This window comes from Schistosoma mansoni, chromosome 2 (genome assembly GCF_000237925.1).
Source record: "Schistosoma mansoni strain Puerto Rico chromosome 2, complete genome".
Lineage (NCBI taxonomy): Eukaryota > Metazoa > Platyhelminthes > Trematoda > Strigeidida > Schistosomatidae > Schistosoma > Schistosoma mansoni.
The window spans coordinates 17,205,952-17,229,960 of record NC_031496.1 but is presented as its reverse complement, the minus strand read 5'-3'; the positions used below and the strand labels follow the sequence as shown (position 1 = coordinate 17,229,960).

The window sequence follows — 24,009 nt, the reverse complement described above, 5'->3', positions numbered from 1 at the left end:
TTCTACGTTTACTCGGAGAATGCCATTTAGAGACTGACCAGTTGCAGTCCTAACACCATCGATGGGGAAGATTCAAACAAACAATACTAAATGAATTTAAACTTCACCCCATCGCACAATCAAGTGGCTATCAGGACTCAGTGGCCGAGTGGATAACTCGATGTCGTTTGAAGCGAAAGGTACTGGGTTCGAGTCCCAGAGTGAACATCAACTCTGAGATGCAGGTACATCCAGCTGACGAGTCCCAAATAGGACGAAACGTGCGTCCTGGATTCCACTGCTAGCCACTATCCATCTCTGCTTACCATGTTTGTGAATTAAGGCTATGTCGAGGCAATACGCACAGTATGCACATATGCCAATTAGAGACTGACCAGTTGCAGTCCTAACACATCGATGGGAAGATTCAAACAAACAATACTAAATGAATTTAAGTAGTAAAAGATTAGGAATAAATATATAGTACTATCCAGCATAATCAATATACAATACTTTGTATAAATTAAAACAGAACTCCTATTTGAGAAGTTACACGACTTAATGAATGAATTAAGATTATTGCTTTGGAAACCAAAGTATTTAACTTGCAAATGTTAAATATCAGTCGTTCCCTGTAATCAAATGATTATTTTTGCTACATTTAAACCGCTAAAATTATTTGTTTAGCGAAATACATGATAATTATTTCTATGTTATCCATAAACTAATGAACTAGATAATTCATGAAAGTCGGTAACTGTTAGCAGATGTATACGTTGTAGACTTCAAAATAAATAAACTTATGAGAACGTCATCATTTTTCCTATTACTGATATGTAATCAAAGACTAACATGGAATGAACTTTTCGCAATAAATATTTACAGTTTATAATAGTATACTATATGTAAATTAGGTACACTAAAAATACTCAACAAAAATAATTTAGGAACTTGAGGACGCTGAAAAACCTTGGACATGCATCAGAAAATGCAAAATGCTGGAACTCTTTTTTTTTATAGACTACTTAATGGCACTTCTGTGCAGTAAGATCATTCGTAAAAAAAAGATGAAGAATTTTGTCTCTCAATTTATTTTATTATTTTGATCAGATTTCAGTCACGCATTTAGGAAACCGTATATGATTAGCTGAGGGACACTTCATTTAACTCGATATGAAGCAAATTTTCTGCGGGTGAACTTTGCTGCAATAAATTATCGAGGAAACATGTTTGGTAGTGACAATAGAAGCGTCCAATGCTGTTGATGACTCCTTTTAAGCTAAACGTCGTAAGTTAGCAATTAATAAAGAGAAATATTAAACGGATACTTTTAATTACTGTTTGAAGAAGTCTCAGAAGATAAATTTGTTAAAGTGATTATTTTCATTCAACAAATCTTCGTGTACACACAGTGATTGTTAAACGATAAAATATGGGAAAAAGTAAACTAACGCGCATTCTATTACTTACATGAATAAACACAGGAATGAATATCTGGACAATTGGTCGTCTCATGGTGAAACGTTTCTGTTAATGGAGGTACATGAACTGATGTTTGTTCGAATTCTGCCTAAAACGTCATAATAGTCAACATTTAGAAAATGCATTAAACTGGTAGTGTACAGAACCTTTTAACTTACAGTATTAGTAAGCCCAAGTGAATTTAGTTCAGGGATAATAAAATCAGGAAAACGTGCAGGTGTTAGTTCACGATTTCGTATTGCTCTGAAATTACTGCCACACTCTGAAAGTCTCGATATGAGATTTTCATTAGTCAATCCAGAAAAGTCAGCCAAAATACTACTCGCATTAAGTTCACTTATAGTTTGACGAATTCCTCTAGAAAACGTCCACCAGTACCAACGTGTTGCTGTATTAAGTACTAATTGAAAAACACGAATGTCATTGTTCTGAAATAAAAGAAGAATTACAAATGATATGTAAAAGCAGTCAGATAAAATATCCTAACAACCAAATAATAATATTTTTTGATCTAGCCGTATCTCATTTGTTCAGTGAATTTTTTTGAAAGGTACGAAGGAGTTCAACACAGGCTGTAACTCTATCGGGTTTACTGCCGGTCGCAAACCCACATAAAGGACAAGGGTTGGGCATTATTATTATTAATGGCTTTATTCAATATTATATTTTGGTACACCATAGAATTCTTAGCACGAGGTATTTTAACAAGTTGTTTTACCGAAAAAAATGAAGGAAAATGTGAAAAAAATCTGAGTCCGTACAACTTATCAAATTTGAGACATGCTTAAAAGTACAGGTTATTGACTAGGATAACTCCAACAACCTGTTTGGCACATAATATATTTCCTAGGTAAGGTATTACAGAACATTCACAGATTTGCTTGCGTGCATGGATTTTAATGTATTTACGTCTCTTCTACCAGGAGATATACAAGGAGAAAGATATAAATGAAGTGGATGGTTATTATCTGATAAGATGACACCTGCCGGGAGTTTGCAAGACTTAAGTTGTCTATCGATAACCACATTAATAATGACCGCAAAAGATTCAACACACATATTGCTAAATACTTTCAGTAATCTCCGCAGTACAGCAAAGTCTTTTCTCAAAAGCCTGGGAAAGAATAATGAATAACAGTAAAGTATAATGGGTTATATGCAGGAATCGATAAATTGTAAGAGTAAATGGTGAGTAATCCCAAAACCATGCAGCCTCTTTATGTAGTGGGTCAGACGGAAAACTTTCTTCGATAACAGTAAAACATAAGAAAACCAAGGGAGATCAGAGAAAAAGGTAGTACCAAGATAACTGAACCTTCACACTGTGTTTGTCAAAGAGTCTCCAATGGTACAAGCATTATGGGGTCACAACGTGGGGTTATGTTACTGTTCATGTCATGGTCTAAAAATAAGAGTTTGACATTTATACGGAATAGGTGTGAATTAATTAACGACAGATCACCATTTAATACGAGACAAAAACTCATTCACCTTGTGGAGATATGACCGACAAGCTTATTTTGTAAATAGTTTTTAATATTATTTGTATTTGTTTTGTCAATTTTTCACTGTATGTACATTCATCATTAAATGACTGTACATGTTGTTTTAGTCAATGACCTTGAAGACACTTTCCGTTGTGATTCCAACATAGCGTGACATCTTCTTTCTGGCTAACAAATACATTAATACTCACACATCCCTCGTTCTGTTTTCATTCGAGATTGAGTTAACTTAGTTCTAAAACAAATATTATTTACATTCATAGACTGAGAAAGTGAATACATCATATCTTACTTTGGATTACAATACTGGGGAGATCATCGATACGTTTGGAATTACTAAGCATCTATAATTGTGGATTTATTGTACCAGATCAAAGCCGAACACGCATCATTTTGGGTGAACTTAAGTAAAGTCCCATTATTTATTGTATTTGTAACATTTAACTTGTATATATTAATATTACTATTGGTTGTTATTAACTTTGTTGATATCTTTTGCTTTTATATATTGTCTGGTCCACCACAATTATTTGGTGAGCCTCGATTATTTTTTTATAGACATTTACTATATATATCTACATAATTTATTATTATTATTAATTGGCACGACACCATTTTTTGTTTTTTTTGACATTATGGACTCCCCTAATAAACTTATCGATATTGATAGCCCATCAACCAACCCCTTTCATTCATCACAGCCAGAAGATAATGTTTTAAACTCAATCAACGCTATTTCTGAACTAAGATTACCAACATACGGTGTTAATAATCCCAGGATCTGGTTTGCACAGGTTGAGGCATTATTTTTGGCGAGGGGTATACGTTCACAGGCGACTAAATATGCCCACATCGTCGGTGCACTACCTATAGATGTAGCAACGGAAGTCGGTGACCTGATAGATAACGTACCAGAAACGGACCCCTATGACAAAATAAAAGCCGCAGTAATCCACCGTACTTCGCAGTCTGATGAAAAACGCTTACAGCAACTACTCACCGCATGCGAGTTAGGGGACAAAAGACCTTCACAGTTGCTTAGACATATGAGACAACTAGCAGGCTCATACAAGTTAGACGAAGCATTACTTAAGCAGATGTGGTTACAAAGGTTACCACATAACGTCAGACAAATCCTCAGCATATCAGGAGCCTCTATCAGTCTTGATGAGTTAGCAGACATGGCCGATAAGATGATAGAAATATATCCCGATAGTCGCGGCGTTAGCGCGATACAATCCTCAAGTAGAGAAAACATGAGCGACGCACCCAACATCCAACAACAAATAACACTGTTAACACAGCAGCTAGCATCACTGCAGGCGACTGTTTCCACCATCCATTCTCGACCTCCCAGATCTACGTCCAGAAGGAGATCAGTATCCAGACATCGTCTTAGGTCACCTAAGCGGGCAGCCGGAATTTGTTGGTATCATTCGAATTATGGTGAGAAAGCACGTCGTTGCACAAAACCGTGCAACTTTAAGACAAACAACCCAAACTATCAGGGAAACGAAGTGGCCAGACAGTAATGGCGGCAGCTGTTACTGGCCAACATGTTAGCCGCCTATTTCACGTCTGGGATCGCATTTCTGGCTCGGATTTTTTAGTCGATACTGGAGCAGAAATCAGCATCATCCCACTCCATCTCTCCCGCAGACAACAGACAACAAGTACTAAACTGTCCCTAATAGCGGCTAACGAATCAGTTATCAAAACTTACGGAGAGCAATCTCTTATATTAGACCTCGGGCTCCGCAGAAGATTCACATGGGTATTCATAGTTGCTCAAGTCAAACGACCCATCCTCGGGGCCGATTTTCTTAGTGCGTACAACCTGTTAGTAGATATGACCAACAAGAGATTAATCGACGTAGACACACGTTTACAGGTAAATGGTACGCTCTCCAACGACAACGAAATCCATGGTGTTTGAATAATGAAACCTGTGAACAACATCTTCAACGACATTCTAACAGAATACCAGTGCATTACGAAATCAGATTACCAAAAGGAAGGTAACCCACAGTTGGTGCAACACCATATCACTACCACCGGACCACCCATTCGCGCCAGGGCGAGAAGACTCCCTCCAAACAAGTTGCAGTTCGCTAAGAGAGAATTCGAACACATGATGCAACTTGGAATAATCAGACAATCCAACAGTCCTTGGGCCTCGCCGCTGCATATGGTTCCCAAGAAAGATCAAGACTGGCGCCCATGTGGAGATTATCGCCGATTGAATAACCAGACTATTCCAGACCGGTATCCGATCCCTCATCTACATGATTTTTCTTTAAATCTACATGGAAAACAGATTTTTTCAAAGTTAGATCTCGTCCGAGCATACCATCAAATACCGATGGCACCTGAGGATATCGAAAAAACAGCCGTAATCACACCTTTTGGCTTGTTTGAATTCTTGAGGATACCTTTCGGACTAAAAAACGCCGCTCAAACCTTTCAGAGATTTATGGACGAAGTAACTAGAGGTTTAGATTTTGTGTTTGTCTATATCGACGATGTTTTGATCGCTAGTTCTTCCACTGAAGAACATGTTCAACACTTACACACGCTTTTTGAACGTTTCAAAAGTTATGGTGTTGTAATCAACCCTTCGAAGTGTATATTTGGCGCCTCATCTCTGGGATTCTTGGGACACCACATTGATTCTCAAGGAATTAAACCGCTTGAAGATAAAGTCAAAGCCATCACCAGCTATCCAGAACCAACCTCAGTAAAATCACTGCATCGTTTCCTTGGAACATGTAATTTTTATCGACGATTTCTACCAAATTGTGCCGATGTACTACAGCCATTGACAGACTAACTGAAAAACAAACACAAAATCTAAACCTCTAGTTACTTCGTCCATAAATCTCTGAAAGGTTTGAGCGGCGTTTTTTAGTCCGAAAGGTATCCTCAAGAATTCAAACAAGCCAAAAGGTGTGATTACGGCTGTTTTTTCGATATCCTCAGGTGCCATCGGTATTTGATGGTATGCTCGGACGAGATCTAACTTTGAAAAAATCTGTTTTCCATGTAGATTTAAAGAAAAATCATGTAGATGAGGGATCGGATACCGGTCTGGAATAGTCTGGTTATTCAATCGGCGATAATCTCCACATGGGCGCCAGTCTTGATCTTTCTTGGGAACCATATGCAGCGGCGAGGCCCAAGGACTGTTGGATTGTCTGATTATTCCAAGTTGCATCATGTGTTCGAATTCTCTCTTAGCGAACTGCAACTTGTTTGGAGGGAGTCTTCTCGCCCTGGCGCGAATGGGTGGTCCGGTGGTAGTGATATGGTGTTGCACCAACTGTGGGTTACCTTCCTTTTGGTAATCTGATTTCGTAATGCACTGGTATTCTGTTAGAATGTCGTTGAAGATGTTGTTCACAGGTTTCATTATTCAAACACCATGGATTTCGTTGTCGTTGGAGAGCGTACCATTTACCTGTAAACGTGTGTCTACGTCGATTAATCTCTTGTTGGTCATATCTACTAACAGGTTGTACGCACTAAGAAAATCGGCCCCGAGGATGGGTCGTTTGACTTGAGCAACTATGAATACCCATGTGAATCTTCTGCGGAGCCCGAGGTCTAATATAAGAGATTGCTCTCCGTAAGTTTTGATAACTGATTCGTTAGCCGCTATTAGGGACAGTTTAGTACTTGTTGTCTGTTGTCTGCGGGAGAGATGGAGTGGGATGATGCTGATTTCTGCTCCAGTATCGACTAAAAAATCCGAGCCAGAAATGCGATCCCAGACGTGAAATAGGCGGCTAACATGTTGGCCAGTAACAGCTGCCGCCATTACTGTCTGGCCACTTCGTTTCCCTGATAGTTTGGGTTGTTTGTCTTAAAGTTGCACGGTTTTGTGCAACGACGTGCTTTCTCACCATAATTCGAATGATACCAACAAATTCCGGCTGCCCGCTTAGGTGACCTAAGACGATGTCTGGATACTGATCTCCTTCTGGACGTAGATCTGGGAGGTCGAGAATGGATGGTGGAAACAGTCGCCTGCAGTGATGCTAGCTGCTGTGTTAACAGTGTTATTTGTTGTTGGATGTTGGGTGCGTCGCTCATGTTTTCTCTACTTGAGGATTGTATCGCGCTAACGCCGCGACTATCGGGATATATTTCTATCATCTTATCGGCCATGTCTGCTAACTCATCAAGACTGATAGAGGCTCCTGATATGCTGAGGATTTGTCTGACGTTATGTGGTAACCTTTGTAACCACATCTGCTTAAGTAATGCTTCGTCTAACTTGTATGAGCCTGCTAGTTGTCTCATATGTCTAAGCAACTGTGAAGGTCTTTTGTCCCCTAACTCGCATGCGGTGAGTAGTTGCTGTAAGCGTTTTTCATCAGACTGCGAAGTACGGTGGATTACTGCGGCTTTTATTTTGTCATAGGGGTCCGTTTCTGGTACGTTATCTATCAGGTCACCGACTTCCGTTGCTACATCTATAGGTAGTGCACCGACGATGTGGGCATATTTAGTCGCCTGTGAACGTATACCCCTCGCCAAAAATAATGCCTCAACCTGTGCAAACCAGATCCTGGGATTATTAACACCGTATGTTGGTAATCTTAGTTCAGAAATAGCGTTGATTGAGTTTAAAACATTATCTTCTGGCTGTGATGAATGAAAGGGGTTGGTTGATGGGCTATCAATATCGATAAGTTTATTAGGGGAGTCCATAATGTCAAAAAAAACAAAAAATGGTGTCGTGCCAATTAATAATAACCTGAAAGTATTGGACGGCCGTTTCGTCCTATTATAAAACTTCTCCTAAAATCTTCACATAATTGTGGTGGACCAGACAATATATAAAAGCAAAAGATATCAACAAAGTTAATAACAACCAATAGTAATATTAATATATACAAGTTAAATGTTACAAATACAATAAATAATGGGACTTTACTTAAGTTCACCCAAAATGATGCGTGTTCGGCTTTGATCTGGTACAATAAATCCACAATTATAGATGCTTAGTAATTCCAAACGTATCGATGATCTCCCCAGTATTGTAATCCAAAGTAAGATATGATGTATTCACTTTCTCAGTCTATGAATGTAAATAATATTTGTTTTAGAACTAAGTTAACTCAATCTCGAATGAAAACAGAACGAGGGATGTGTGAGTATTAATGTATTTGTTAGCCAGAAAGAAGATGTCACGCTATGTTGGAATCACAACGGAAAGTGTCTTCAAGGTCATTGACTAAAACAACATGTACAGTCATTTAATGATGAATGTACATACAGTGAAAAATTGACAAAACAAATACAAATAATATTAAAAACTATTTACAAAATAAGCTTGTCGGTCATATCTTCACAACCTCCATGGGATGTAAAGAGGTAGAAATTGGCATACATACAGTGAGGTTGTCCGCATATTTCACGAAAATTTTTTCTGTGGAAGATGGCAGATTATGTTTTCACTCACTGTCACCTACCCACTAGGCGGCCTATGCTTTCATGAGGGGTAACAGGTGCAAGTACAGAAAGCATATATAAATTCCTTGTCGCAGATGTAAACGGTTACAGTAAAACTGGTTCCAGGAAGAACGGAACATACCAGTACTGACACACATCAAAGAAGCATGGGATGCAAGATCAGTTTGTGATTAAAGTGGATTTTTGATCAGGGAATAAATTCGGTAACAGAATTCCATTAGTAAAATGATCATACAGGAAACACTCATGTGAATATTTATACAGTATGTAGTGAGTCGCACAGATAAGCCTCAAATAGAGTTTAGTCATTGTTTTATCATTTTAATTTGTACAGGACTATCTGGTTAAAAGCTGGTTCTGCCCTTTCAGAGAAACTTCCGAATTACAGTAATAGGATCCCGGAAACAAGATCCCACCCAAATATTTCTGGCGTTTGACCCATTATATTCATGTTTTTGGTGCTATTTCTCTAGCTTTATCAAGAGAAACTGAAGGTGCATTTCCTCACACCTTGCGTTGTGAGGCTGAATTCTGTCAGACAAAAAGTTACTTGGTAACTCCACACTTAAAACCCGATTTTTAAACCTGTGGATATAGGGAGCATGACATCAGATGACTGACGTACAAAAGACTTATTTAAGTCACAAACATTCAGGTGGTTATCGCTTCCAATCTGCCTGTCACCTGTAAGTTCTATAAAGAGTTTCCACATACTTGGAGAGTTTCTACAAGATAGGAGTTTCTGAGCAAACATGGAGTTGAGACGTCTAATCTCTAGGTTTATTAGACCATTTAGCTTACAAACCTCAACAGAGTTTTTCTCCCTATACATTCTTTTACCCTCCTCAGTCGTTTTAGTTGTGGGGATGTAAGTTGATCAAATCTTTAAAAAATTAGTTTCAGTGGGACAACAAATATCGAAATATAATTTAAGATAACAAGTGATAACATCAGTCGTGTTTTCCAGTGAGTCATCTGTAAATAATTCACAGTTAGTCGTACGAAACATGTTTTTCAGATTTTTAATGTTTTCTTCTGATTAATTCCTATATTTGACTTTCTGGGTCTGATGTGAGAGTGTAACTTTTCCATGCTTTTCATATACTTTAGTGATCTGAGCTAGACAGTGGAGCACGTGACGAGACTATATTTTATGGACGACCTTTGAACGAAGCCTAAGTAACATTGATAGATATTAGCCAATCAGGAAACAGTTAGTATAGAGTAAAAATGTTATATTAAACCAAAGAATTAAAGTGGATACACTTCTTTTACATGGTCCAAAAACTTGTCAAGGTTAGAAAGAGGTTCAAAGGTTCTAAAATCGTAATGCATAAGGTAGAGGAACTCATCCATATGACTCCATAATAGTTGACCTCTGGAGCCACTTATAGGATGGGAATCTCATGGATCTAGAATTATCAAAGCATCTGAACAAAAAAGGAGGGAATCACAATGAATCTTATCTAACGTTATGCACCCACCAATGATAGCAACGACGACGATAAATATCATTTTCACGAGAGGCTGAGATCGATCATAACGAAGGGCTCGGGAAATGACCTGACAATCCTGATGAGAGACCTAAACACTAAAGTTGGAATGGACACCATCGATAATAAAGATTTCGTGGGACGACATGGACTGACTGAGAGAAAGAAACGAGAATGGTGACAGATTTCTAAATCTATGTACATTAAACAAATTGGTTATAGACAGCACAATATCCCCACTCAAAAGTGCATGAGTCTCGCCTAATCACACCAAACAGAACTAAATCGATAGTATTCGTATCAGTAAAAAATTGAGAAGATCAATGGAAGACGTGAGAACCATGATAGCAGCTGATATAGCTTCAGATCACCACTTACAGGTTGCCAAGATGAAGCTAAGGAAGCATTGCACAACTGGATAAACAGCATTACAAAGGTTCAATACAGACTTCCTTAGAGATACTAACAAACTCAACCAATTCAAGATAACCCTCAACGACAACTTCCAAGCCTTGCAGGATCTACTGAAAGAACAAGAAACTACGATGGAGGACAACTGGAAGGGGATCAAAGAAGTATTAACATTTTGAGGAACACTTGAATAGGCCAGCTCCATTGAATCCGCCAGAAAATGAAGCAGCATCTACAAATCTCCCTATAGGATACCTCGTCAAGATACCAAATAAAGATCTCAACAAGTGTGAGAACTAAAGAGGCATCACACTACTGTCAGTACTAGGAAAAGTTCTCAATAGAGTGTTGCTCAACCGGATGAAGGATTCAACAGAAGTCTAGCTTTGAGATCAACAGACTGGTAGTGATCAGACCAAAGTGCGACAATATGGATCATCGTTGGACAACCAGTTAAGTGGAATTCGTCACTGTACATCAACACTCTTGATCATGAGAAAGCATTTGATAATGTGGATAAGAAAACATTATGAAAACTTCATCAACACTATGGAGTACCAGAGAAAATTGTCAACATCATCAGGAATTCATACGACGGACTACAGTGCAAAGTGGTCCATGGAGGACAGCTGACAGACGCATTCCGAGTAAGGACTAGAGTCAGACAAGGCTGTATACTCTCACTATTCCTCTCTCTTCTGGTGATTGACTGGATTATGACGACCTCGACATCTGACGAGAAGCACGGAATACAATGGACAGGTTGAATGGAACTAGGCAATCGAGACTTTACAGGTGACTTAGTTCTTCTATCCCATACACACCGACAAATACAGGTCAAGACAACCAGTGTTGCAGAAGCCTCTGAATCAGTAGGCTTCAACATACACAAAGGAAAAGGCAAGATCATCAAATACCAGACGGAGAACAGTGATATAGTCACACTTAATGGAGAAACTCTGGAAGAGGTTGAAAGTTTCCCGTACTTGGACAGCATGATCAATGAACAAGGAGGATTCAATCCAGACGTAAAGGAGAGAGTTGACTAAGCAAGGGCAACATTCCTACAGCTGAAGAACATATTGAACTCAAAACAACTGTCTGCAAGCCAATACCGAATTCAGAATATTCAATACGAACGTCAAGAAAGCTCTAATGTGTGGAGCTGAAACTTGGAGAACTACCATGACCATCATCAAAAAGGTACGAGCATTTATCGAAAATTGTCCATGCAAGATACTCAATGTCTCTTGACTGAATACTATCAGCAACAGCCTACTGTGGGATAGAAAAAAACAGTTTTCATCTGAGGAAGGAGTAAGGAGTTCAAAAAGATGGATGAATGTAAATAATTGACAATACATATAAATCTACACGATCTATTCTTGAAAGACTATAAAAAACAAATAATCACAATATCGAAGGTATAAAATAAAAGTGTTGATTGTGGGTTTAAACGGCTAGAGAGTATGAAGAGATAGAAGAAAAAGAGGTGAATTAAAGCGTATTTATTCATACAACTGTGTAAACAACAATAAAATAAGGTTAGAATGGGATGAAGTAATGCGGTACCTAACCCTTAGGTTAATTCGAAGTTAGCACGCCAGGTTACATGAAGATCTTAAACTTCCGTTTTCTGTGATTAAAAGGATCACGATTTTTCATTTGTTAATAGATGGCTAACTACTCATTATATCAGCCATATGTATACATTTGGAAATTTTGAAGCGTTTTGTTTAGGACCAAGTGCTAACATGAAGAGGAAACGCCCAGGAGAAACCAAGCTAGGAAGTATTGTACCATTGAGAACAATCTAGTAATCGTAGTATCTACAACTCCATTGAAAAGATTGAGCTCGGTCTAACGTGAATACATTCCAATAATGTAAATTAGAATGAAAGTCAAATAAGTGAAACTCTTTTAAAAACATACCCAAAATTTTGAACAGTACTTCATATGTCTTTCATGACGTTTATTTAAAGCCACAGTAATCCATAGTCTTAAAGAGTCGACAGTTTTGTGCTCATAATACCGTTGGGTAGCAGTTTTTCGTCTGTTTCTTTTATACTTTTGTTTTCCAATCCATAAATGCCAAGCCTTCCACACTTTTGCTTGTAAGCATAAAGACCATCTCACTAGAGCTATGGATTTCAAAGCTTGAAATTTTCTGTTTTCAGTTAGTTTTAAATGCCATTGTCTTAAGAATTGCTTCTGAAAATAACGAAGATGGTTTTCATGCATTAATTAGTGATAATAAAAGATGAAAAGTCCAAAATAAGTCAAAATTATCAGCTTTCAGTAGCATGTGATACAAATATTTAGGCTTCTAAAGAGATTCCCTGGTTTATACAACTGTTTCGTCTCAAAGTATGGTCATCCATTTTTTCAGACATTTCTCCAAATGGTGTGAGTGTGTAAAACAAATGACATTTGAGCTACCAAACCTCCATAAATACTAGAGATCAGGTACCTAAGCAACCTTTATCCTGCCAATTACTTGTTTTTATAACAGGTTATTATTGAGCAGACTGAAGAATATACAAAAATAAGATATCAACAAAAAGATAAAGGCAATCAATCTTTTTTAGTAGTATTCCACAAACCCATATTTTCTCCTTGAACCATAACTTTCCACCCCTAGTCTTTCCTACTACTACTACTATTCATACTAATACTACTTTAGTACTCTTGAGTTTCGTTAAGCTGATGTGATGTGGCAACTTCAGTACACGGACATACATATCAAGTTCTGTCGTTTATGACTGACTGAATCAATTACACTGACGTAGTGTAATTATCTTCCACGATAAATTTAGGGAATAGCTCAAATATTCATTTGTTTAACAATACCTAAATTCGTTAAAAAGTGATTTAACTTACCTGAATTGTTCGAATTCGAAAGTCATTAGCTGTTTCAATTAATTTGATTTTATATTTCTCGATAATAATAAAAGCAGACCAGCAATTGAGACACTGAACAAGTATTTGCTTATTATAAAATCTGCATGCACGTTTAATGCTTGAACAATAGTTATACACAGATCTCCAACGTGTCCACCGAATTCGTATAGTAACAATTCTCATATTCTCTAAACTTATTTTAAAAGTAAGCTGCATTTTCAAATGATATTCTCGACGACTAAAAGTCCATTGTGACCATGCAAGAAATAACTGGAAAAATGAGGTTATTCAGCATACAGCAAATGTATCTTTACATATGATCAATTACGAACATAAATCAATGAAACAGTTTATGAACGTTTCGATTCACCTAACATCTAGAGAAAACATACTCCTGAGCTGATATTTTGGCAGCTAAGCCTAATCATTTGTACACATCAACGTAGTAGCTAAAAATTAATAGCCGAAAATTCTAAAATTCTACTATTAAAAAGAATCATAAAAATAAAACTCTGATTTATCTAAATAATGAAATCTATATTGTTTGTTCATAAATAGCCTGATGTTAAACAGCAACAGAAAGAATAATTTATATTTCGTCAAGTTTAATTTCACTAAATGATAATCTGTTATCGATTAAAAGCTAAAATTCTATGCGGAAATCTACGGTAGTAAGGTGATGTTGTTTATAATTTCGATAGTGACTAGCGATGTGAGATTCACGTTGGTAGTATATTTCATTTCACTCGGGACTCGCTTTCTGGATGTACCTGAAATCCAAGTATCATTAATCGCACTAAAATCTAATAACAGTTCTAATCAATCGTAATTTCAAAGCATAATTCAAAAGGTTACTATTGTTGAACTCCACCTGTAGCTTTTCTAGAGTTACTGCCGGTCCCAAGCCCGGGTAATGGAGGAGGGTTGAGCATGGGGTCGGCATCCCCAACCCATATAAAAATAATTCTCTAAAAAGGCGCTAACCAGGAAAAATAATTCAAACATTCAAAATCTGCCCTCCGAGTCGAAGGAAGAATTATGACGCCCCATGATGAAAGCCGAAATTTTTCGGAAGTCTTGAAATCGATGCCCCTTCTAACAACCAGAGCAACACTCTTTATTGGTATACGAAATATCCGGACAATGTGGGAGATCTGGAAGACCAGTCGTATAGCAATGGAAATGAGGAGATACAACTTGGCAGTACTCAGAATCAGCGAAACCCATTAAACACAAGCTGGACAACAAGGGCTACATACGAGAGAGATTCTTCTGTACTCCGGTCACGAAGGAGAAAATGCACCACATACTCAAGGAGTTACTCTAATGCTGCCCAGAGAAGCACGAAATGCACTTGTAGGATGGGAATCTCATGGACCCAGGATAATCAAAACATCATTCAAAACAAAGAAGGAAGGGATCACAATGAATGTTATCCAATGTTATGCACCCAACAATGATAGCAACGACGATGATAAAGATCAGTTCTATGAAAGGCTGCAATCAATTATAGAGAAGTGCTCACGAAAGAACCTCACCATCCTGATGGGAGATCTAAATGCTGAAGTCAGAGTGGACAACACAGGATATGAGGATATAATGGGACGACATGAACTAGGAGAGACAAATTAGAATGGGGAGAGATTTGCAAATCTATGTGCATTCAACAAATTGGTTATAGGCGGCACAATATTCCCACACAAGCGCATACACAAAGCTACATGGATCTGACCAGAACATACCACAGAGGACAAAATAGATCATATTTGTATCAACAAAAAATTCCGAAGGTCAATGGAAGATGTGAGAACCCGGAGAGGAGCTGACATAGCTTCAGATTACCACCTGGTTGTGGCCAAGATAAGACTGCAGCTAAAGAAACACCGGACAACTGGATAAACAGCACTACAAAGGTTCAATTTAGCCTTCCTTCGAGATACTGACAAGAAGGTACAAGTCTTTATAAACAGTTGTCTATGCAAAATACTCAACATTCACTAGCCGGATACTATCAGTAACAGCGTTTTATGGGAGAGGACAAATCAGCTTCCAGCTGAAGAGGAAATTAGGAAAAGACGTTGGAAGTGTATCGAACTTACATTAAGGAAATCACCAAACTGCATCACAAGGCAAGCCGTACCTTGGAATCCGAAAGGGAAGCGGAAAAGAGGAAGGCCAACGAACACATTACGCCGGGAAATAGAAGCAGATATGAAAAGGATGAAAAACAACTGAAAAAAATGGAAAGGATCGCCCAGGGCAGGGTTCGATGGAGAATACTGGTGTGCGGCCCATGCTCCTCCACGAGGGGTAACAGGCGTAAGTAAGTGAGTTACTATTGTTGTAAGAGACAACTCAACCATCAGGTAAAAACTTTTAAAGCTATTTTTCCACGATTTCAATTATATGTATTGACTGCATGTCAATTAAGTAGTTTAGTTCGATTATTTTCATATTACTTTAGTTCCAAGCTTCTATTAGAACCGTAAATTGTTGCTATAGCATTTTCAACTCATGAACTAGGACTGATTAGTTGTGAACCCAATATTTCATTTTTCCCACCATTAATGTTGTTGTTCCGGGGTTAATACTGTTACTCATTTGGTCTGCTCCGTGGTCTGGTCTTATATGTGTATAAATGAATGTCTGAAATATAGCAACGATCTTGGATTGGTGATTATTCGTCTATTCAAATAGGTATGGTGATGTACAAAACAAAGTTTAAGAATATAATGAAATTCAGTGAATTCGCTGTCCATTGTTTATTCTTACGATGAGCAAGATAGGTTAAGTACGAATATGAACTAAGATACATTATTTATGTTTAAATTAGGATGTGTTGGTGAAAGTAAGACATAATTGGCTAATGAGTGAAGATAAGCCCATCTACTTACATTAAATATACGAGACTATAAAATGCTGTTAATTCCTTAACTATCAATTTCGACTTGGGTTTTCACCGCGTTGATCCATTGTAATTTCTGTTAATGAAATATCGTCTAGTCTAAGCTGGTTCTCAATAGTTTTTCAGAGTTGCGTACCTTAGTTTATGTGGTCAAGTAGAGTGATCTATTTCTAATTTTTCGAATCTACAAGTCGTAGAATCAGGTTGTAATAAGCATTTAGTATCTCAGAGCAATAACAAAGTCCTATAAGTTTCCGTTATATCATATTGGGTACAGAAATCCAAAGTATATCACTGAATTTATTTTCTAGAAAATGATAACTGTATCTGATTTACACTCTAGAAATTTACTTGTTTCATAACTCGATCATGGAATGAAGGACAGTTATGGTTACAGTAGCATAAGCTTATTCGTCATAACTTCCTAGATGAAGCCTTGAATATTGTGTAACTCAGTGTTTTAAGACGTCATCAAACATGACTCAAAGAGAAGTTAATGACAGTATTGCTGTAGTTCTGTATTGTACTCTTCTTAAACAGTGGTAAGCGTCTTTTAACTCAACAAAATCAATTTTAGCTGTCCCCTTACTGAAAAGTTATGATTCTTGCTTTGAATTGTTGTACAATTTTGGTAATAATCTCATTGCGTTTCGGATGAATGTAGTAGTTTAACAGAAGTGAATAGACAGGAAACAAGTCTCAAAGATTAAAATACACGTGACAAACAATATACCAATCATTATTTATGATGACATTTGAATATTATCCAACTATCAAGTAATTACAGAACACCTATTGTGATAAGACATTATCAAGCCGAATATATCCACTTAGATCATCCTCATCATCCAACAAATATCTTTTGGACAGGTTAAGGTAAGCCGAAACAAAGAAAATAAATAAAGTACACGAAAACAATGCGATGACCACTCTGGATGATAAATCTGGATAGTAAAATAACCAGGGTAGGTTAAGGGTAAGAACAAATATCTTTTGACTGAAAGTAAGTAATAATGGCTAAATGATTACTAATAAAAGAAAAAATCGTATAGTTCCTACAAGCTATTAGTAAAGATTGCTTGAAAATACAACTAAAGGAACTTTGATAAGTATATAAATTGAAGGATGTTAGGTAAAGAGAAAAAAAGATTTTTACATGAACGAAATCACTGAAAATTTTAGTAATTTCGATATCATTTCAAAATTGCCGTTGGTTAAACAATTCACAAGGATAGGAATAAATTACAGGTCAAACGACTGCTAGTATTGATATTTCTAAGTGAAGGCTATTAACAAATTTGATTGTCCCGAAATCACAGAATGTCAAGTGTATTTGCATGATGATAAATTAATGAATATTTCGGTATCTATATGACTATTAGGCATAAATTTTAGGATGGACTGTTTACAAATTTAAACAATATCCAGTTTAATTTTAAATTTCAGGATGAAGATTTGAAAATAATAGATCAAGGTTTTATGTCAAGATATACTGTAAGCTTTAAATAGCATGAACATGTCTACTTTTAAGTACACATTTCGTGAATTGGAAACATTTGCAATGGTATTTCCACACAAACAGTGAATCCGACATGGAATACAAAGTAAGACCTTGAAAAAAAAGTTCTTTAGGATGGAGTAGACATATAGTATAATAAAATGAAATTTACAATTGGTTATAAAGTATGAAATGTCTATTCCTTTTGAAGATAGAAAAGTATCGAAGTTCACTTTAAGCACTGACTTACCTTTTTTATGCTTTCCATAAGTTTTTGTTTTCTAAAATTCCATATCGTTAATTCTTGTGACTGTTTAAAGAGAAGATTACTCAACCAATATTGAAAATATTCATTGAGTAATTTGCCTTTCTGATACTTTTTAAAATGAGGTAATTTTGACAATAATTCTTGTTTAATAGTACAATAATCTTTCCATTTTAGTAGACACTGTTTGATCAATGATGTATTATGTTTCATCTTGAGATAAAGAAAGAGATAATATTTTTTTAGTATTAACGTTCTTATCACGATTGAAGTATAATTTACTAAATAACTGATAGAAATAGTAATAATCTAAGCAGTTCTACCATAATGCTACTAGTTTTGTATAAAATCTTAAAGCATAACTCAAACTGAAAGTCAAATCTTCAAGGATTCATTTCTGTAGAATACGAATCACCTTGGATTGGCTTATGATCATAACGTCACCAGATCTTAGCAAGTCTTAATATAATGCTCGAAATGTTAAGTGTTTGGATGCAGTTAGCTAAAATCTTAAACGAAATTTTGTGTTGATCGGAAATCATCAAGAAACCTATGTCCAATCTTAAGAAAACTGATGCTCTTCATGGGATACGGACAGAAAATACTGAGTGTTGTAGTCAAAAACATTGATACCGAGCTATTCAGATGGAAAATAACCTTCTCTATTATTATGTTTGAAATGCTAATCGATATCGGTTGCTAGGTTAATCAATAAGAATCCTGGTTGAATTTCTCTACCCTCACGACCAGTTCTCCACCTCCCCTAGCGTACTAAGCTTAAACTAACTACACGCTTCGACTGGCGGTGTTAACTCTGAGTTTGAAATCGAGAATAGTCCTAACACCTATTGCTCTAAAATGTATGCTCTCCTTTTATTTCCACTCTTCAGTTCCATAAAAGAAAATAGCTATCAAGCTTCCACTGGACATCACAGGTGCCTGGTATATCCATCTAAAACATCCATTAGTTTATATATATATATATATATATATATATATATTACCGGACCCCGACGCACCTTAAGCGTGAAATCATACTTTAAGAACAAACATGCCATAGGTATAAGAGGCAAGGAACGGAGGAAACTGTACATAAATAATTAAGGAATGATAAATTATATAACAATAGTTAGTAGGTTCAACAGAAGCTTAGAAAAGACGGATTAAGAAAAGCGATACCAATACATAATAATTATACTATAAAAATATACATGATAACAATCCGCATATTTGTCCCAAAGTTTCAGTGTTTTCAATATTGGTCCTGCTATGACTGATATATTTATGGTGATTGATCACTGAGCAGTGGTATCAGAGATCTAGTAACTTGGAGTAATATGATGACTGAATTTTAGTCAACAGACTATTAGATGTCTAGCAAGGCTACAATACATTAATCTGTCAACAATAAGGCTCACAGAACAGCTAATTCTTCATAGTTCGTAAAACTTACACTCATGGATTGAACACTACTGCGATGATCAGCAGCCACAAAATGGTAATTCATCCAAGCAACAAAATACTTTTTTATTTGATTTATCTTATAAAATCGAGTAACAAATTTTATTTGTTTGTATTTTTTTCTCTTGTATAATGCATAATTTCTCCATAGCGAAAAGCACCGACGACGTACTGAAATAGAATGTAAATTACAAGCAGAATAATACATTTGGCGTTCTATAATAGTTACTTCGCATCGATGTGACCACATTTTTAGGAACGTCTTCAAAATCCTATACCTAAAGGAAAGGAGAATTAAGATCAGATGATTGCGATTTATATGTAGTTGTTTCGTAATAATTCAAACATTCAACTCGACTGGTGGAGAAATCTAAATCAAAGGATACGCTATTTAATTTCCCACATTGAAAACATTGTTTAAGACAACTTTATCATAGACTTCATCAACTGAAGATACTTCAAAAACCAGGAAACATCAAACAGAATTTTAGTTTAAGCTCTACACTTTTCAGAAGCGTGAATTTTTCATCTTGTACAGAGTCGAACTACAAACCTTCAGAGTAACAATTAGTTCCATGTACAACTAGAATATGAATCTGATGTCGTCAAATAAGTACATCATGTTGACTGATTTCATATTTATTGAATGTTTATAACTTATTAAAAATAAAGGAATACAGGTGTTCATTGTATTCATCTGAAGGATAAATAAATCAAGTTGGTTCTACCAATATTTCAAAACACTTCAAATTAGTTAAGATAAGGAAAGGTATCGAAAGTGGATTAAATTAACCACCTAGTTTTATCTTTATTTTTTAGCTAATTACAATTATGAGCAAAGATGGGTAGTGGCTAGCAGTGGAATCCAGGACGCGCGTTTCGTCCTTTTTCGGACGCGTCAGTTGGATGTACCTGCATCATAGAGTTGGTGTTCACTCTGAGACTCGAACCCAGTACCTTTCGCTTCAAACGCCATAGAGTTATCCACTCAGCTACTGAGTCATGATAGCCACTTGCTTGTGCAATAGGATGAAGTTTAAATTCACTTTTTGTTTGCTTATATCTTCCCATTGTTGTTTAGGACTGCAATTGATCAGTCTCTTGTTGGCATATGTGCGTCCTGTGTGGATTGCCTCAATATTGCCTTAGGTCATAAGCTTTATAAGTAAAAATGGATAATGGCTAGCATTGGAATCTAGGACGTGAGTTTCGCCCTATTTGGGGTTTCGGAAAGACTGTTTCAATATTCGTAGTCGGTGATATCATTCAAGTTTCGACCAGTCAGTGACTTGAGACCGTTTAGATAGGACAGGGTTTCCATCATAGGCGAGCTGCTGTATAAGTTGTAAATTAAAATACGCAAATCGAGGATAAAGGAGAATACATCAGTGACGCAGTATAAAAGAAATAAAAATGAACGTTATTATATGATTGTGAATAAGATTTGTCTGGGAGAGTGTTGAAGCAAGAGAAGGCTGTGATATCGCCCGGATGCCTAAACAGAAGCAGATAGTTTCCTTAGCGGACCACACCTAGAGCCTTTGATCTAAAGGTCTAATCCACAAGGCAATGGAGCAGCATTAGAAGATGCAGTCTCATGGAAGGCGGATACCAACAATAGGTTGATAAGTCACTTTTTTCTCAGGATCCTGGGGCCCATGTGCACCACCAGTTCGGAATCAGGGTTTTCTAACCCCCATATGGACCCTCTGTGTCCACCAACCCGGTTAAAGAGCCGGACATTCACCTTTCGTTTTCTCAATTTCGTAGACAACCCTGCCGCGAGAAAGCAGTGAGTAGGACTTTTCTGTCAGCGTTTTTATACATGTGGCCATGTGAGAGCATTTCAAGAGGGAGAGAGGACTCTCCCGACCTTCGTGTTATATCCTAGCGAAGACATAAGTATGGATAACTTCCGGGATCTATTAGTGGATGATTATTCTATGTATATTCTTATTGTTTAAATATTGAATAACTAGGTTGTGTATATCTATATTCATCTTATTATAAGCTTTATTTTGACCTATGAATTATTACTGTACGATTCACTGTTCCCGAATAATGTTCAGTTTATTGATTATTGTCTCCCACGTTCACAGACACATTTGGCTTGATCTTGTACAAATATTATTTTCTATTTTATGGTGTGATGTGGTCTGTCTGTCTAGTATATAAACAGAGTATGCATGAAATAAATGATTCACATAGATTCGCATAGCTGAAGCTGTAATTGGTGTTCTGGACTTAGGTGGAAGTGTTGGGCGGACAAAAAACCAATAAGGACGCTAGACTGCTCATGCCAGTTGAACGTCATTGATTGGCACAGTACTGAGACTAAAAAAGTCGTACCCCGGTTGGTGGATAATTCACGTGATAAAAGCCGGACATAAAAATCAATAACGAATCAGCATACGTCCTTTGTTTATTTTTTAAATTCATAACACTTCGGCCGCACCAGGTCATTTCGGGGGCTGTTATGAAATAATCCATAGTATTTACTTGATTTAATCCAAAGAAATATACTTATGTTTATGTTCCGCTTTGTCTGTTAACAATGAAATATCAGTAAAGGGTTGTGGAGAGCCGAGATACGCCAGTATTAACTTCTAACATCAACTAGTCCATCATATTGCGCGACCACACTCCATTATTTTCAGTGGCCAATTGAATCACACCTGACACGGTCGGTTGAAGTTCGACATTACCACCGATGGATCCCGGCTCAGTGGTCCAGAGGTTAATTGTTCGCACAAAACAGAGGGTCTTGGGTTCGAGTCCCGAGTGCAGGATCGTGGGTGTGCACTTAAAGTTAGACAGCAAATGTTTCCTACACTTCGTATGTTTAACAGTACATACTTCATTCGTCCTTATAGATATTGGATGTAGAATACTTTTGTGAGTTATATAACACCTTTTAACAAATACACCATCAGAGCATTTACAGTTTAATTAATAAGCAAATCAATGTTTAAAAAAGTGAAGATTTCCGAAGCCTTGACTACTACTACTATTTATTAAAACTGTAGACAAGCGACTAGATTAGCTCATGATAGGTAGACCTCAAATAGCAGTTATGATTTGAAAATGCTATTGACCAGCATTTGATGACTAGCCTGTGCACAAATTAGTATCATTACATCACTTAAATGTTTCAGATATTCCATTATTTCATTTGAGCCATAAAAATAAACAATAAAAAGCTCAATTAACAAGAAAATAAATACGCGAGAAGCAATGTCACGATGAACAATTGTTATGAATAAGTTTGATATTATATAGATTGAAATGTACCACAGAGCGACATATTTCCATATCAGTAATACTGGTAAGTAATACTTTATAACTCAGCTTACCTATTATGTTTATTTGAAGTTTGAATATCTGAAATTTGGTGATACCATTCTTGAATTACTGATACCATGATAGATTTGTTCAGTTTATTGTGAAGAAACTTTAATGCGGTATTACGTAATATCCTTTTTTGTTGCCAAAACTGATTTCTTAACATCCAAGCAAATAAAGTTTTACGTAAAGCATGCCGACGGTGGTGAGCTCTTGCTGCAGAAAAAAGGGATTTTTCAACAGCAGATTCTCCAGTTAAAAAATAATTCATTTTCCAACATGTCATATGACTTTGCAATGCCTTGATTTATTAAAATAAGAATTATAATTTATTTCATAATCGTATCGCAAAAAGACATTCGATCAAAAAGTAAACTCATTATTCTAAGAGCAAGACAAAATATAAATTCATGTCCCGGAAGACAAATATCATACAATCAATATGACAAAGTGTGCTTGTAACTATCTCCAAAATGTAATGGTCATCGTCATGAATGTAGATCTACTATTCAGTCATGCAAGTGACTGGAATAAAACTCAAGATATTATTATATCTGTCCCTGTAATTGACGATTGGGCTCTAAGTGATACCCATACGATTCGACAAACTTAACTTTTTAACAGTCTTATTACAGTACTGAAAATAAGGTTGTCTACTCACCTGAATACGATAATTAGCATTTGCCATACTTTTTGACTTGTTGCTTTTCCGTCTTCTTTGTACGTAAGACACCCAAATAAAAAGTGAGCGCAACTGGAAGAATAAAACATCAATATTGAGTAAACGTCTTATTAGGAAAACAGAAATGAACTTAAACAATTACCTTCATATTAAAGTTATGATGATCTGTAGCCTTTTTGTTTGCAAATTTTAGCGAGATTCGATAGTCAAATTCTAAATGATTTACGAAGTTACTTCTGTTAAGACAGCTTAGCACATATGAACCATAGATGTCATACTGAATGAACTGCCAGAGTAGTGACAAAATACAGTTTTTAGATAAAAATTTATCGAGGATTCAAAATTATTGCGGGTAGTTTCATTGGCATTAAAAGTAGGAATAGCGAAGAAACTACAAGATGACATCGAGTATGAGGTAAATATAAGGAATAAGGTTGGCCAACAAGTACTTCATTGATCGAACAATCCATAAAAAATAATGTACGTTTCAATCGCCACCCAGCATATTGTAATTGGTCAAGATAAATTTTTGTATTAAATGAAGTTTATGCATACAGTTTAATTGTTTAAATCTCAGTAAATGGAACAAATCTGTACCTCGTTATCA

General features: G+C 36.5%; 1 protein-coding gene across 1 annotated transcript; it reads right to left on the bottom strand.

Moving 5' to 3' along the window:
• Window positions 1-1,441: 1,441 nt before the first annotated feature.
• Window positions 1,442-22,991, bottom strand: Smp_169070 (hypothetical protein; the record flags this gene model as incomplete). The annotated part of the gene is made up of 7 exons (XM_018795914.1): window positions 1,442-1,549; window positions 1,620-1,889; window positions 12,281-12,559; window positions 13,229-13,519; window positions 17,903-18,130; window positions 19,371-19,656; window positions 22,732-22,991. The coding sequence occupies 7 exons, from the start codon at window positions 22,989-22,991 to the stop codon at window positions 1,442-1,444; spliced, it is 1,722 nt and encodes a 573-aa protein (XP_018650179.1).
• Window positions 22,992-24,009: the final 1,018 nt, after the last annotated feature.